The sequence below is a fragment of the Marmota flaviventris genome, chromosome 5, assembly GCF_047511675.1.
Source record: "Marmota flaviventris isolate mMarFla1 chromosome 5, mMarFla1.hap1, whole genome shotgun sequence".
Classification (NCBI taxonomy): domain Eukaryota; kingdom Metazoa; phylum Chordata; class Mammalia; order Rodentia; family Sciuridae; genus Marmota; species Marmota flaviventris.
In genome coordinates this window covers 77,884,238-77,897,184 of record NC_092502.1, presented here as the reverse complement: position 1 = coordinate 77,897,184, position 12,947 = coordinate 77,884,238, and the positions used below count along the sequence as shown (strand labels likewise).

Genomic DNA, 12,947 nt, shown 5'->3' with positions numbered 1-12,947 from the left:
AAATAGTTCCTAATAAATTGTTAGAGTGTTAATGAATGATTTACCAGGACTATCTTGAACTTTTAAAATTACACCTAGATTATGTTGTTCATTCCTATAAGAAATACAGATCCAAAATATATATGTATATTTTATTCACCAAATGCATGAAAATCTAGACTCCACAATATCACCTCTAAGTCTTTCTAAACAACCCCTCAGACTCAAGCGTTCCAAATGCTTTGTTACCAAAGTAAGTGTGGTTCATGCAAAACTGCCCATTTCTGGTCCATCTTGTTTTCCTGTGAGAGTACACAGCAGTATTTATTGAGAACTGCCTCTTAATCAGAAGCTTACATCCATTTTCAAATCATCTTACCCTCTACGTTTGCAAGTTCTGTACTTTATCTCATTTCCCTCATCTCTGATGTAGCCTTCACCTTTACTAAGATTCTGGGCAGGTCACAATTTGGTGTAAATACAGTATCAGCTTCAAGAGCAACTATCCGATTATTCTATAATGTGGAATCTGAAATTGTCATCTTTTTATCACTTCCTCTATTTCCTTAGCGGAAAAATGATGATTTCTCTGGACCAGTATCTTCAAAATTTGTTTCAATGACACTCAGATTTTGTCTTGGGTTTTTCTCACTTTCACAGTCATCTTTGCAGCTACTAAGAAAAATTCTTCCATGCATTTTACCATACTCTTAAAGCCTACAATTTTTAACTCACCAAGATTTCCCAAGAAGCTATTAACCTAATTTTAACTATTTTAAAAATGTGATTTAACTCAAGCTTCCTAATCTTAAAATCTCCAACCTTAAAAAAATCACTTGTTTAAACAAAAACATATATCTCCCCTATTATTTATGAACAATATAAATGCTTGAATTTTATATTTACTCTATAAATCATCACTGTTATGCTTACACATAATGTCTGTCTTATGTTGTAAACTTTGAAAGTACAGATTGTAAGCATTGCTCTGTACAGCAACTGACTGAGCACAATGTCATGATCGCTTAAATGCTTTTGATGATGATGGTGAAGATGGTAATGATCACATAATGCTGTTCTGGTCAGAAAATGTCACATAGGTAGTCCAGTATGCTTTCTTTAAAAACAATTTTTTTTTTAATGTGAGTTGTTTCTCATTCTATAAAGCTGTCATTCTTCATTAGGAAAAGAAGGTTACAGTAAGTTATAATTAGTGTTTAGTGCCCTATCAAATAATTAAGTATAATAAAAAGCTCTCAATGAGTTTAATGTTAACATGGTATAATTAAAGCCAAGTCTTGAAATGCATTAGGTGTCTATTATGTCAGATATTTGATTTTTCTTTCCTTTACAGATGAAATTCTCAAATTGTGCTTATAGCAATGTCATCATCAAAGGCAAAAACACATTACTTGAATGCAAAATGGGCTTTGCAGTGTCCAAAAAGGACAGAATTCAGAAAATCAAAAAATGAACATTACTTCTACAGCCCTGTTATGTACAATAAGAAAACTGAGTCTTAAAGGTATTGTGACTTGCCCAGGGTCACACAGTGAAAAATTAATTCTTTGTTGGAAGTGAGTTATTATTTTGTTGAAGTGATTGTTATTATTGTTAACTATTTCTTTCTGAAGTGTAAAAGTTTGCTAGAAAAATGTTTATTTGGTCTTTTTCTTGATAGGGTGAAAAAATTTGTGAAAAGTGAAAGAATATAATTTGTGTGTAACTCCTCCCTTATTTAAGTTGTCTTAGGATGCAGGGCTTGTCAATGTGACTATTTTAAGGCTCAATACAGAGACAAGGCTGAAATCTCACCATTCTCTCAACAGAATATCTGGAATGTGCCTAGATACTTGGCCATTTTGAACCCTGCATTCTTTGAGCTTCCCAGGCCCTCTCTTGTGCATGTTGTATTATCTTTTTTGTCCACAAAGATTTTGAAAAATCAGCAGAGTACAAGTAGCCCCTGAAATAAAGGCGTCATTCAAGGAACAAAGAAGTAGAAGGAGGGATCCAATTAAAATGATGAAAATCTTTAATTTTTATTTAGGTATACTTGTACGGACACGTGTATATACAAATACAGATTGTATGGGTTTGTTTGTGTGTGGGTTTTTTTTTTTTTTTACATTTTCTTTTACGTTTATATAATGTCAGCATTTCAAAACAGCACTCGATGAGTAAGTGCAAAGGAACTGCAAAGCAGGGCAGTACAAGCACAGGACCACACGGAGCTGGACTTCACACCCAGACGCACACACAATGAGTGGCTTCAATGGGGTGTCAAGAGTAAGCATGGAAAGCGGATTTTGACTCATGGGTAACCTCCAACATGCCAGCATCTATTAAACTGTACAGACAATGGGAGCAAGCCCATTGTAGGGAGATTTGTCTCACATCCGAGCAGCTCTGGGGCAAATGCATGGGAAAAACTCAGTGATGCCAAACCAGAGACAGACCTGCCCATTCACGGCTCTGAGGGAAAATAAAATGTAGGAGGAAAGCGAGAGACAAATAATAATAATTTTAAAAAACATAAAAAGTTGAGGGAGTTGTAAGGCAAACCAGGGTGCTGGTGGAGGTGGTTTTCAAAACAAAAGCCAGTGACCACAACTTTGAGAGCAATGAATGGAAGGGAGGAGCTAAAAACTGTTTATCTAATTTTTTGAAACTAATAAAAAATGGCTGCAGCCGTTGCTAAGGCACCGGAGAAAAACAGAGTCCCTGAAAATCTACAGGTACAGTGTGACTCTTCCTCTCACATTGTACAGAGGGAAACAGCCCCCATTTAATATTCCTAAAGGGATTGGTTTGCAACCTTTCCTGTGCCTGAGCTGCACTTGATACTGACAAGACTTTTCCTGGGAAAAATGAAACAGTCCATGAAACAACCATAAACAGAAAACCAAACCAAAGTACAGAACCATTACTAAATTCTCCAAACCTTTTCAAACCACATGCTTAGGGTAGGGGAGGACCATAGGGCTCCAACATCAGACCTTGAAAACATTGAGGACAAGATATTGGTCAAAAAAGTCATGTTGTTCCAGGTCCCAAGATGATGGAGTCTTAAGCTTAGGTGGGTGATGACCACATGAGTCCTGTATATGGAGCAGTGTCTCAGCCATTTGTGACTTTTCTTAGTCATGTACACACTGGATGTTTCAAAGCCTCGATGCATGTTTTGTATCCTGAAAGTCTATTGTTCTCACTTACAAAAGACATAAGAATCAAATTAATACTTTATTATCAAACACTATATACAACAGAGGTTGCTAATAATACAGAATTTAAAGAACGCTTTTTTTTTTTTTTTAATGTTTTTCTTTTCTTTCCTCTGCCACCCAAGAAAGTACAATACAAAACAATAGTCTAAACTAACACGAACTGTTACCTGGTCTATTACAGGATACACGGTATCCACTAAACAGACAGATCCTTATTTCCCTGCTTCATGTTGCAAAGCCCTTGGCAACCAGGGGCAAAGGTCGCTGGGGTTTGACCAACTGGGGCTGAGGGGCAGTCATGGATGCCCTTCAGGCTTTGAATTTTTTTTAAATTAAAAGCTGCTACAAAGTTACATGACATCCTCCTAAGCCCCCAGAGGATTGTAACACCACTACAAAAGGCCACCAGCGTTTTTTTGGACAAGATGAAAACTGTCTGATACCAATCATCTTCTTGAAAACTCCACGCAAGTGCATTAGCTATGATTATGTCATTTATAGGTTGAGAAGCATATTGTCTACTGGTGTGGAAAGTCTTGCTAATTTTTTTTTAAACTTAATTTGTGGTGGCACAATAGTGAAGTAAAAGGGTCTAATTTCCCTGTGAAAAATGAAAGACAATGGCAGAGAGGGCCATGAGTAATTATTTCATTATTTGTTAGAGACAAATGCTAGAAAAACCACAGAAGTCACCATTTCTAAAATGAAATTAGCACTGCTAATGTAGTTATGACTAACTGGAATTATTACAGGATTGTTTGATTTCCTCGGCTATAGAACATGCAGTATTATTTTCGTTCTGCCTATTGATCCATTTTAAAAGGTATCTTTTTTTCCCCCTACCCAAATCCCACTGGACCAACAAGCCTGTAACTATTAATAAAAAGAATAGGATTTCTGGATACTACTGAGAGTATTGAGCATATAAATAGCTAAAGGAAAAAGGAATTGAATGCTGTGGACTTTTGTTTCAATGAAATAGTGGGTGCCTTCTGTGATAAGACTCTGCCACTCCAGAGAAGTTCCTGATATTGGGGAGAAGGGTTGATTGTATCTGCGAAGCTGGCAACCCCACTCACAAAGTTCCAAGTGAGAACAGACTCAGCAGTAACATCCACTCCAAACCATCAGGTAAGCCCAGATTACATTTCAACATGTGTACAACTCTCTAGGGTGCAGTACATTTACAGCTGCCTTTCATTCACATATTTTTTCAATTCAAAACTACTCACAATTCTAAGCAAATTCCCATTCATGAAGTCCGTCCATAACATGACCCCCCTTTTTTTACATATACATTTTAAAAAACGAATATATAAAAATCCTTATTTTGCTGGAATGCTCTCAAATTTTTCACATTTTACATGATCATTGCATTTATTGACTTGCTTAATTATTTTGAAAGGCATGGTTTCTATTGACATGTCGTGCAATAGCATAAAAGGCTAGATCACTTTTCCATTGGTCTGACACTTCTCCCTGTCTAGGCTTTGGAGTTTAAAGTTCATGACAGTCCCACCAGTAGAAACCCCAAGGCTCACATTTCCTGGTAATCAACTGGAAACGTCCCCTGTTGGCCATGCTAAGATTCCTTAAACAGGGTCATCCTGTGTTTATTCTCCTTCTGCCCCACCCCCACAATGAAACAAGATAGCCCCCATATTTCTAAATGTATCAAGGGATACCACTTTTTCTCACAAGTTTAAATAGGACAAGCATATATACTCACTCTCAGCATAAAGTATATCTAAATAATGTATTTTCTATTCTAGTGGATTTTTAAAAAAATATTTTGTTAAAGTCTTTGGGACTCCATCTTGTTTATCTCCCACAGATAAACACGTGTTCCCCCTACGCTTTAGGCTGTGTCAGAAAGGGAAAGAATATAAAATCAATGCTTGAATTCTTTTATTCCAAACTTTGGAATTTTTATTCCAAATTTCCCTTTAGCCCTCCCAAGTAGTGCTGACTGACTCTCCTGGTGACAGGGGTTTTTTTGTCTGAGCCCCCTGCAGTTGTGGAGTGTGGAGCAAAACGTGGGCATTGGGGTGGGAGTCGGGAAAAGGCCACAGCACACTGGCGCTCCAGCAAAGCCAAATCACATCTCCTCTGGCCACTGACATCCTTTCCTTGGTACATATCATCCCCCAGAGGAGCAGCCAAAGCTATTCCACTCTGCAATCATCAACCCTGGCTTGTCAGCCTTGGGGAAGGTCACTTTATTCATAAAAATGCCTCTTTGAGTTTCTTAAAAAAAAAAAAAAAAAAAAAAAAAAAAAAAGTTGTAGCACCATGGTGATCTTTATTCAAAGGAAAAAAAAAAAAGATCTGGTGTGCACTGCCCAGTCACCAAAAAAATTAGAGGCACTCACACATACACACCCCCACCAAACATAGTTTGCTCTGTTTTCACACTTGCTCTGTATTAGCATTCCTGCACCCAACTCGCCTCCTGGAAAAAAAAAAGGCTTCTTTTACAGAATACAAGTTTTGCTGTCAAGAATGCTTTAAGACAGTCATATTTTAAAAAAACCCAGTGTCTCAACCTTTTAGAAGCCTGTTCATTTATATATTCCTAGAGGAAATGGTGTAATATTATATCTATTCTTAATACCTCCCCTCTGGACCTGACATGGTGACATGATGCCCTGCATGATCATCTTACAGTCCTGAATGAGAAGGCATAAATATTGTATAGGAGAGTGAAACCCTCCCGGGCCTGGCCATCACTGGCTGCATCTGCCACTATTCTTCCTTGTCCATACCATCCACACAGTGTGCTAACGGAAGTGAGCTCTTAGAGGAGAATGCACAGGAGCTGACGAACCACTGGTGTCACTACGACAATTTGGCATTTTCACCTGGAGTCCATTTAATTTGGAAGGGGTGAGAGAAGTCAAGGGCAAGGGCTGGGGATGGAGTGAGGGAGGCAGCAACTAGTTTATTCAGTCCCCCCAACCCCAAGTTGTTGTTTAGAATTCAGACTGAAGGAAAGAAAACAAAAATCTGACATCTGCCAAAAACCAATAACAAGTCCCTTCTTAGGATGAGCAGTTAGGTGGATCTCTGGTGTTCCAAGACCCTGATGTTTTCTGTGACAGGTGACGGGAGGAGACTGTGCTATAATGTCAAAAGCATCGCCAGGAGGAACAGTAGGATTGCCAAAAGGCGGCTGGGTATCCTTGGTGTTTGTGCCGCGTTCTCGCCGCGGGATGGCTCGGCTGACTCATGTACGGTGTCATCTGTTCAAATAGAAAGCACACATTCCAATGAGATTTCACATCCTTAATAACTCTCTTGCAGCAGCCTGCTGTTAACAGACCTCACCACCCTCTGCAAAGTAGGGTAATGAACCTTGTGCCACCATTGACTTTCATGTCTGCATAATCACTCATTATTTACAGCAAACAAAGGAGAGGCAGAGAAAATTGGACTTTCTTGGCAATATTAATACTTTCCTTTAAAACTGAGGGGAGAAATTGTGCATACACTATAACCTTCACTATGTGAGTTACTTTGGTTTGCTAGCAGTCAGACTTGTCTTGCACAAACTTGAAATACCCAATATATGTTTTAAATCTAAGATGCCACAGGGAGGAAAGTAACGTGTTGGAGAGCATAGGGGAAAGAGGCAGTTATGTTGGCATATTAGTGGTTAACCAGAATGGGCTGTTCATTTTCCTCTCTTTAGTCATTTCATAGGATTAGTGTTGAATGCTTTGTTGGCGGGTGCCGAGGTGAATTTTCAAATATAAAAAATTAAATACCAAAACAACAGCATTTAAAATAAACTATATGTAATGCCCAGTAAACTTCAATAAACTGGTACCCACTGGTTTTCCTTCAATTAGGAATCAATTATGCTACTATTTCCATTATTGGCCCTGTATCTCCAGGATTAAATTACTTGAACTTGACTATTTTTATTTTTATCAGGCTGAAGCTTGGCACATAAATTATCAGCATGGATGCAAATTTTCTTCTAAATAAAATGGATTAAGTGAGTTAAGCTTCTTTTATTTAGCTATAAAGTGTTCTACGAGGCTGCCTCTGACTTTGGATAGCCTCCCTGATCTGCATGATTAACAGGCTTAACTTTGAAATGGGAACTTTGCAGTAATTAGTGCCCAAAGATAGATGGAGACTTGCCCATGAGCGAGCCGTGCTATTTTGTAGCATGGCCCATCTTCTTCCTTCCACCTGGTCTCACTTGTGCTTTTAGACTAAATGACCTCTGAATGACTTGCTCCTGGGGCCAATAGTGGTCCTCTGTGCAGATTTTCAGCATCCTGTAGGAGCTCAGCAATTGCCAACTGGGATTCACTCAGTGGTCAGAGAGAATGATAGGTAATAAGTGAGACCCTAGTGTGACTATTCCCAATTATGTAGATCTCAAAAGATAATCCCCAAGTATCCCTGAAAGGCTCACCTTGAGCCCCTTAATGGGTTAACTATCCATTATTTTAAATTCATTTATATTTTCCTACTACATGACACATCACAATAAGGACACTTTTTCTTGCTGGGCAGAGTCACAATCACAATGGATGTCTCTGCTCATCACATCCATTCCTCATGTAAACTAAGAAAGACGTTTTCTCAGCTGGGCATCTTTTGCCCCTAGCTCTCTGATCACATTAGTCTGTCCTCATATAGATGCTGCTGCATCTAACATGCTCCCCTTTCCTGGACCTTAGAAAACCTAGATGGAGTGGTTTTAGCTTAGGAAAATGTTAGGAAGCAAGAATGGGAAGATGAAGAGAAAAATGTGTGTAGTCCTGCACAGGATAGCCAAGTACTTGCAGACCCTCCTTTTCTTCGCTCTTTTTCAGCCTTGCAAATGTATTTTTCAGTTAATAGGGGGTAGAAGACCCTTAATATCCCTGGAATTAAAATTCAAATAACTTCCCCAAGAGCACCAAAATGGTGTCAATCAAAACAATGGAGTACTGCAAGAACTATAAACCCGGAGGATTCCATAGAACTTTTTCTTTCTTTTTTTTTTTTTTTTTACTAATGTACTGGAGATTGAACCCAGAGGCATTCTACCACTAAGTTATATCCCCAGCCCTTTTAACTTTTAAATTTTGAGACAAGGTCTTGCTAAGTTGCCGAGGCTGCCCTCAAACTTGTGATCCTTCTGCCTCAGCCTCCCGAGTTGCTGGGATTATAGGTGTGTGCCACCACACCCACTCAGAGTTCATTTAAAAATATTGCTTATATTTATACACCTGAAATTATATGTGTTCTTCTCCACATTATTCTTACTAACACATTACCTAATCTCTGCATAGTTTGGAACCAAAGCAGCTCTTATGTACTCAGTGTGAGCATGAAGGTGACCCTTTCACTGCTTCCTGTCCCTTCCAGGTCCTCAGCAAAGCCTAGTCATTACTTGAGGCCCACTCAGCACAAGACATGGTAAAAGGGCCTCACAGGAAAATTGAGAGGAAGGCTTTCATGTTTCATCTAAAGTGAAGCATGAGGCTTAATGTGCCTTTCAGTCCTCTCATCACGGACAATCTGTGGACTTAGCCCTTTTATAAGCAACCAATGAATGTATACCATCCTGTCCCGAAAAGGGGAAAACCCATTTTCTTGGGGCATCATGATTCTTTTCTTATTCCTGCAACATGATGTTCTGCAGTGAAGATTCTACAAAGCATCCTTTGATTAAAATAGAGGCTCAATGATGGGATACTCTATGGCTCCAAAGGGTGAAATGAGAAACTGGCTATCCTTTGGGTAAATCTGAGCAATTTTAGAATTCTAAGGAAGAATTCATAAGCAAAATCTATCCTAATGGAAATTATACCTAATTTCTAAATGTAGGAGAATTTCTAACATATAACAGTGAGCATTATTTGGAAGAAGAAAATGTTCCTCTTCAGAAGCCAAATCAAATCTTGTCTCCTGGCTACAGGATTCCACCACACAGGGGTTTCAATGGTTAACTGAGAGAACACTAGCGATATTTTGGAGCATGTAATGTGGCATATGTCTGCCCTGAGATCATCCTGCATCCCTGATGATAGGAAACTGGCAGGCAAAGTGTTGCAAGCAAACAACAAAGACAAATACATTCCAAAGATAGGTGAATTAGTACATATTGTTGAGAACATGCAGTGGAATCCTTTCAGACTTGCTGGATTCAGAAAGCCTGCATCAACATCCGGGGGGTGAACATCCATTCGCTCAACCAGTTTACACAGTGGTGAATTGCTCTGAGGCTGAATTTTGTAAGGTATAAGGTTACACCCTCAAATTTGTTATTGTATTCATACTACCAAGGACTGTGGCTCAACCTTTTCTCACCTTTTTAATGAAGATGCTTACTGGCAAGCCCTTAAATACAGTTACAACTATCTCAAGGAACTGCAAGCATACCTACACTGTACGTCCCAGCACCCAAGCGTGTGTATGCGCATGCACACACTCTCTCAACTATACTCTTAAATGTTTACAAACTTTCATCAGTTACATGCTTATAGATTTGAAGCTGTTAAAAATTTTGAATGATCACTGAAAACTTATTTCCCCGAATTCTGACAGTGAAATATGCTCATGTATGAAAGTGTCTTAATGTCTCACATGTTATCATTAGTCGAATTCAAAGGTAATTTTCCTAATAGCAGAATAGTCCTCAGTATACCTCTTCTTTACCAGAGAAAAGCATGCAGTATGTGGGTTTCTAAACAGCCTCTTGCTCTCTAAATAGGCAATGTCAGTTTACCTGGAAATGACATGATGGTAAAGATATGTCTTTATTCTGCATGTGTATCAAGAAACAATCCCAGGCAACTTTTATTTATAACATGCCTAACTCTTCTAGTTACCTTTATTCTTATTACCAAACTCAGGAGAGCAAAATCTTCCTTATGAACATCTATACCTCTAGAAATGATAAAGAATAATAATTTTATTTACATATGTATATATTGGAGCCAAGAGATCTGAATATGAAACAATCTAACTAGCTGTGTGGCCTGGACAGGTCTTCTCAGTCATAAGAGAAACAATGTAGACTTTATAGTTTTGTTTTTTTTTTAAAGAAATAATTTATTTGTTGTATTGGGATTGAACCCAGGGGTACTTTACCACTGAGCTACATCCCCAGCCCATTTTTATTTTCAGACAGGGTCTTGTTAAGTTGCCCAGGCTAGCCTCACATTTGCAGTCCTCCTACCTAAGCCTCCCAAGTAGCTGGGGTCACAGGTGTGTGCCATGACACCCAGTAACTCTATATTCTTTAAGATATCCCATTTGACTTGCAGCTCCTATGATGGCCCACATTCTTGAGCTTGTGAGGAGACTGGTACCTTGAAAGTCACAGTAATGCTTCCAGATTTCTAGGACACAATTAAAATGTCTCTGTGTCAGCACTCATTCCTTGCAACTTTCTAAAGCAGCTAACTGATCCCTGGGGAGCCACTAAGACCTCTGAAAGCTCATTGTACACACCTCTTGTTTGTGCTTTGGGTTAGATGCCTGCCTTAGAAAAACAAGAATGCTTGGGGGGGAAAAAAAAACCCTAACTCTTCCTGTCAGTTACAATGTGAAAGCTATTGTATGTCCTGAGGCACTGCATTTACTCAGGGTAAGTTTCCCTAAGGCTCATTGACTGTGTTATCCCAGTAACAATACTCAGTGGATAAAGTGGACCTGAGGCTCCTTTAATTTCTATAACAATAAGAAAAAAAAAGTCTTACCACAAAAAATACAAAAAACAAACAAGAAAAAAAAAATCTCCATTTGCATAAGGGGACTCAAATCTCTTTGTGAAGTGGAAATAGTTTTATTTCCCTTCAGCTTTGAGATGATGGGAGATGGGTAAAGAAAGGCATCATGATCTTCAGCAGGAGAGGGGAGGAAAAGATACTACTATATGGAAAGGACAGCAATGAGCTGGGAATAGAGGGCCACTACCTTTCATAAAGAATCTCGCTGCATTTGATGGCCAAATTGAATTTATAACCAAATGGATAGTTTATAGGTTTACATTATCCACAGTATACTACAGCGTAAATACTTAAATGAGAGTTCTTGTGGGCTTTATTTTCTTTCACAGGGCTGGGATAGTTTGAAACTGTGAAACTGAGTACTAGAAAAAAATTTATCTTTAAGTCTTATTTTGCCTCAGCAATCAAAGATCATATTTGGCTCAACAGGCTACGGTGTACATTTGTGAGAGCAGCAGGTGTGTGAATCTGTGGTGGAAACATGATTATACTTCTCCAGACAAATGCTATTGACAACAACAGCACAAACAATATTGGAATAAAATGAAGTTTTTTAGATCAGTTTCATGAGGTATGTGATTTTCTAGGGAAAACTAAATACGCTGAATTGGTTGCTCTTTTGTTCAATAGTCCTACTACTTTTAGCCACAGATTTGGATATCAAAATGAAAATTTTATAAACACATACAATGGAAATGTTTTTTGTCTTATATGAAAACAGATTCTTTAATATTCACAGTGATTCACCAGCATGCTCTGAGGATATGGCAAAAGGCAGTGAGATTTTAGCATTCTGATGGGGCTTCATATTAGGATACTGCATTAAATAAAACCCATGTCCAAAAAAGAAAAGCCATATTTAATCTAACATGCATTACACAAAGATAACTGGAGGAATGAAGTAGAATATAAGTAATATTAGCATTGCTAGCAATGGGCAAAAGCAAAACAATCGTAACATGCAAACATGCAGAGAGGAAGAAAGGAAAAAAAAAAAGGGTTGAAGCACCGGAGAGATAGATGCATTTGTTAAAAGAGATTCTCTAAGCATACTAACCTGCTGGTTCTAATGAATTTTCTACTTTGTCGTTAACATCGAAAACACGATCATGAACACCTATAGTTTTCATACAGCTATCTATAACAAAAATAGAGATAACAGCCAAATATGTTAGTGAAGATACCCTTAAACTCCCATTTCTCTTTTTTTTTCTTTCTCTCTATTTTTCCTTTTATTTATGTCAAGATTGTTTTACAATCAATGGCATGTATCCGAATGCCAATATTGTTCCCATTAGCTGTGCACGTACAACAATCTAAGAAACAACAAGTTAGCAACTGCTGTGTACTTAAATAAAAGCATCATGAAGAATGATGAGAAAAAATATGATGAAAACTAAAACATGGATGTTGATATACGAAACAGATACCACACGAGATTTAACAGTTAAAAAAAAAGAAAAAGAAAAAAAACTTTTACCGCCGTGAACCAGACCACACGATAAAGCATGCGCAGTGAAGGCACCCTCTGAAGCTCAATCTAGGGAACTTACTTGTTGGTCTCACAAAGACTTTGAGTTTTAGGCAGGACCTTCTTCCATTATCTGGGATTGCAGAGGCTGTGGTGAGAGAGGGCAAGAGAGAGAGGAGACAACGACAACTGATTACTTACAACAAATCATACTTTTCAGATGGATCTAACTGCTACAGAGGAGTCTACTTTCACATCCCACATTTCAATACAATAAAGAATCATGCAAGAATGTGGGTCATCTATGAAAAAATATTTTGGACTTTCATTTCAAAGGCATTTCCATTTAACTTGATCTGTTATGAATTTTCTCTAAATCAAAAGGATAATACCGGAGCCCTCTTGCTTTAGGGGCTACTCCTCCTCAGCTGCAGGAAGAGAGGCCCACCAGAGGCTGGGGGTGAAAGTGCTGGCAAAAACCAGTATCGGATAGTCAGAAAGGCAGACTTAAACATGACCAATTTCTGTTGG

The 12,947-nt window shown here is 38.3% G+C and overlaps 1 protein-coding gene across 3 annotated transcripts in view; it reads right to left on the bottom strand.

Moving 5' to 3' along the window:
- Window positions 1–1,996: 1,996 nt before the first annotated feature.
- Window positions 1,997–12,947, bottom strand: part of Efna5 (ephrin A5) — a 279,432-nt gene continuing 268,481 nt past the window's right edge. For 2 of the 3 annotated variants that reach the window (XM_027927927.2, XM_027927930.2), the window contains exons 3-5: window positions 12,499–12,564; window positions 12,003–12,083; window positions 1,997–6,448 (exon numbers count right to left, since the gene is read on the bottom strand). In XM_027927927.2, the coding sequence (XP_027783728.1) occupies window positions 6,327–6,448; window positions 12,003–12,083; window positions 12,499–12,564 (269 nt within the window). In that variant the 3' untranslated portion in view covers window positions 1,997–6,326. The remainder of the gene's footprint in view (window positions 6,449–12,002; window positions 12,084–12,498; window positions 12,565–12,947) is intronic. The other variant, XM_027927929.2, reaches the window with a different exon arrangement.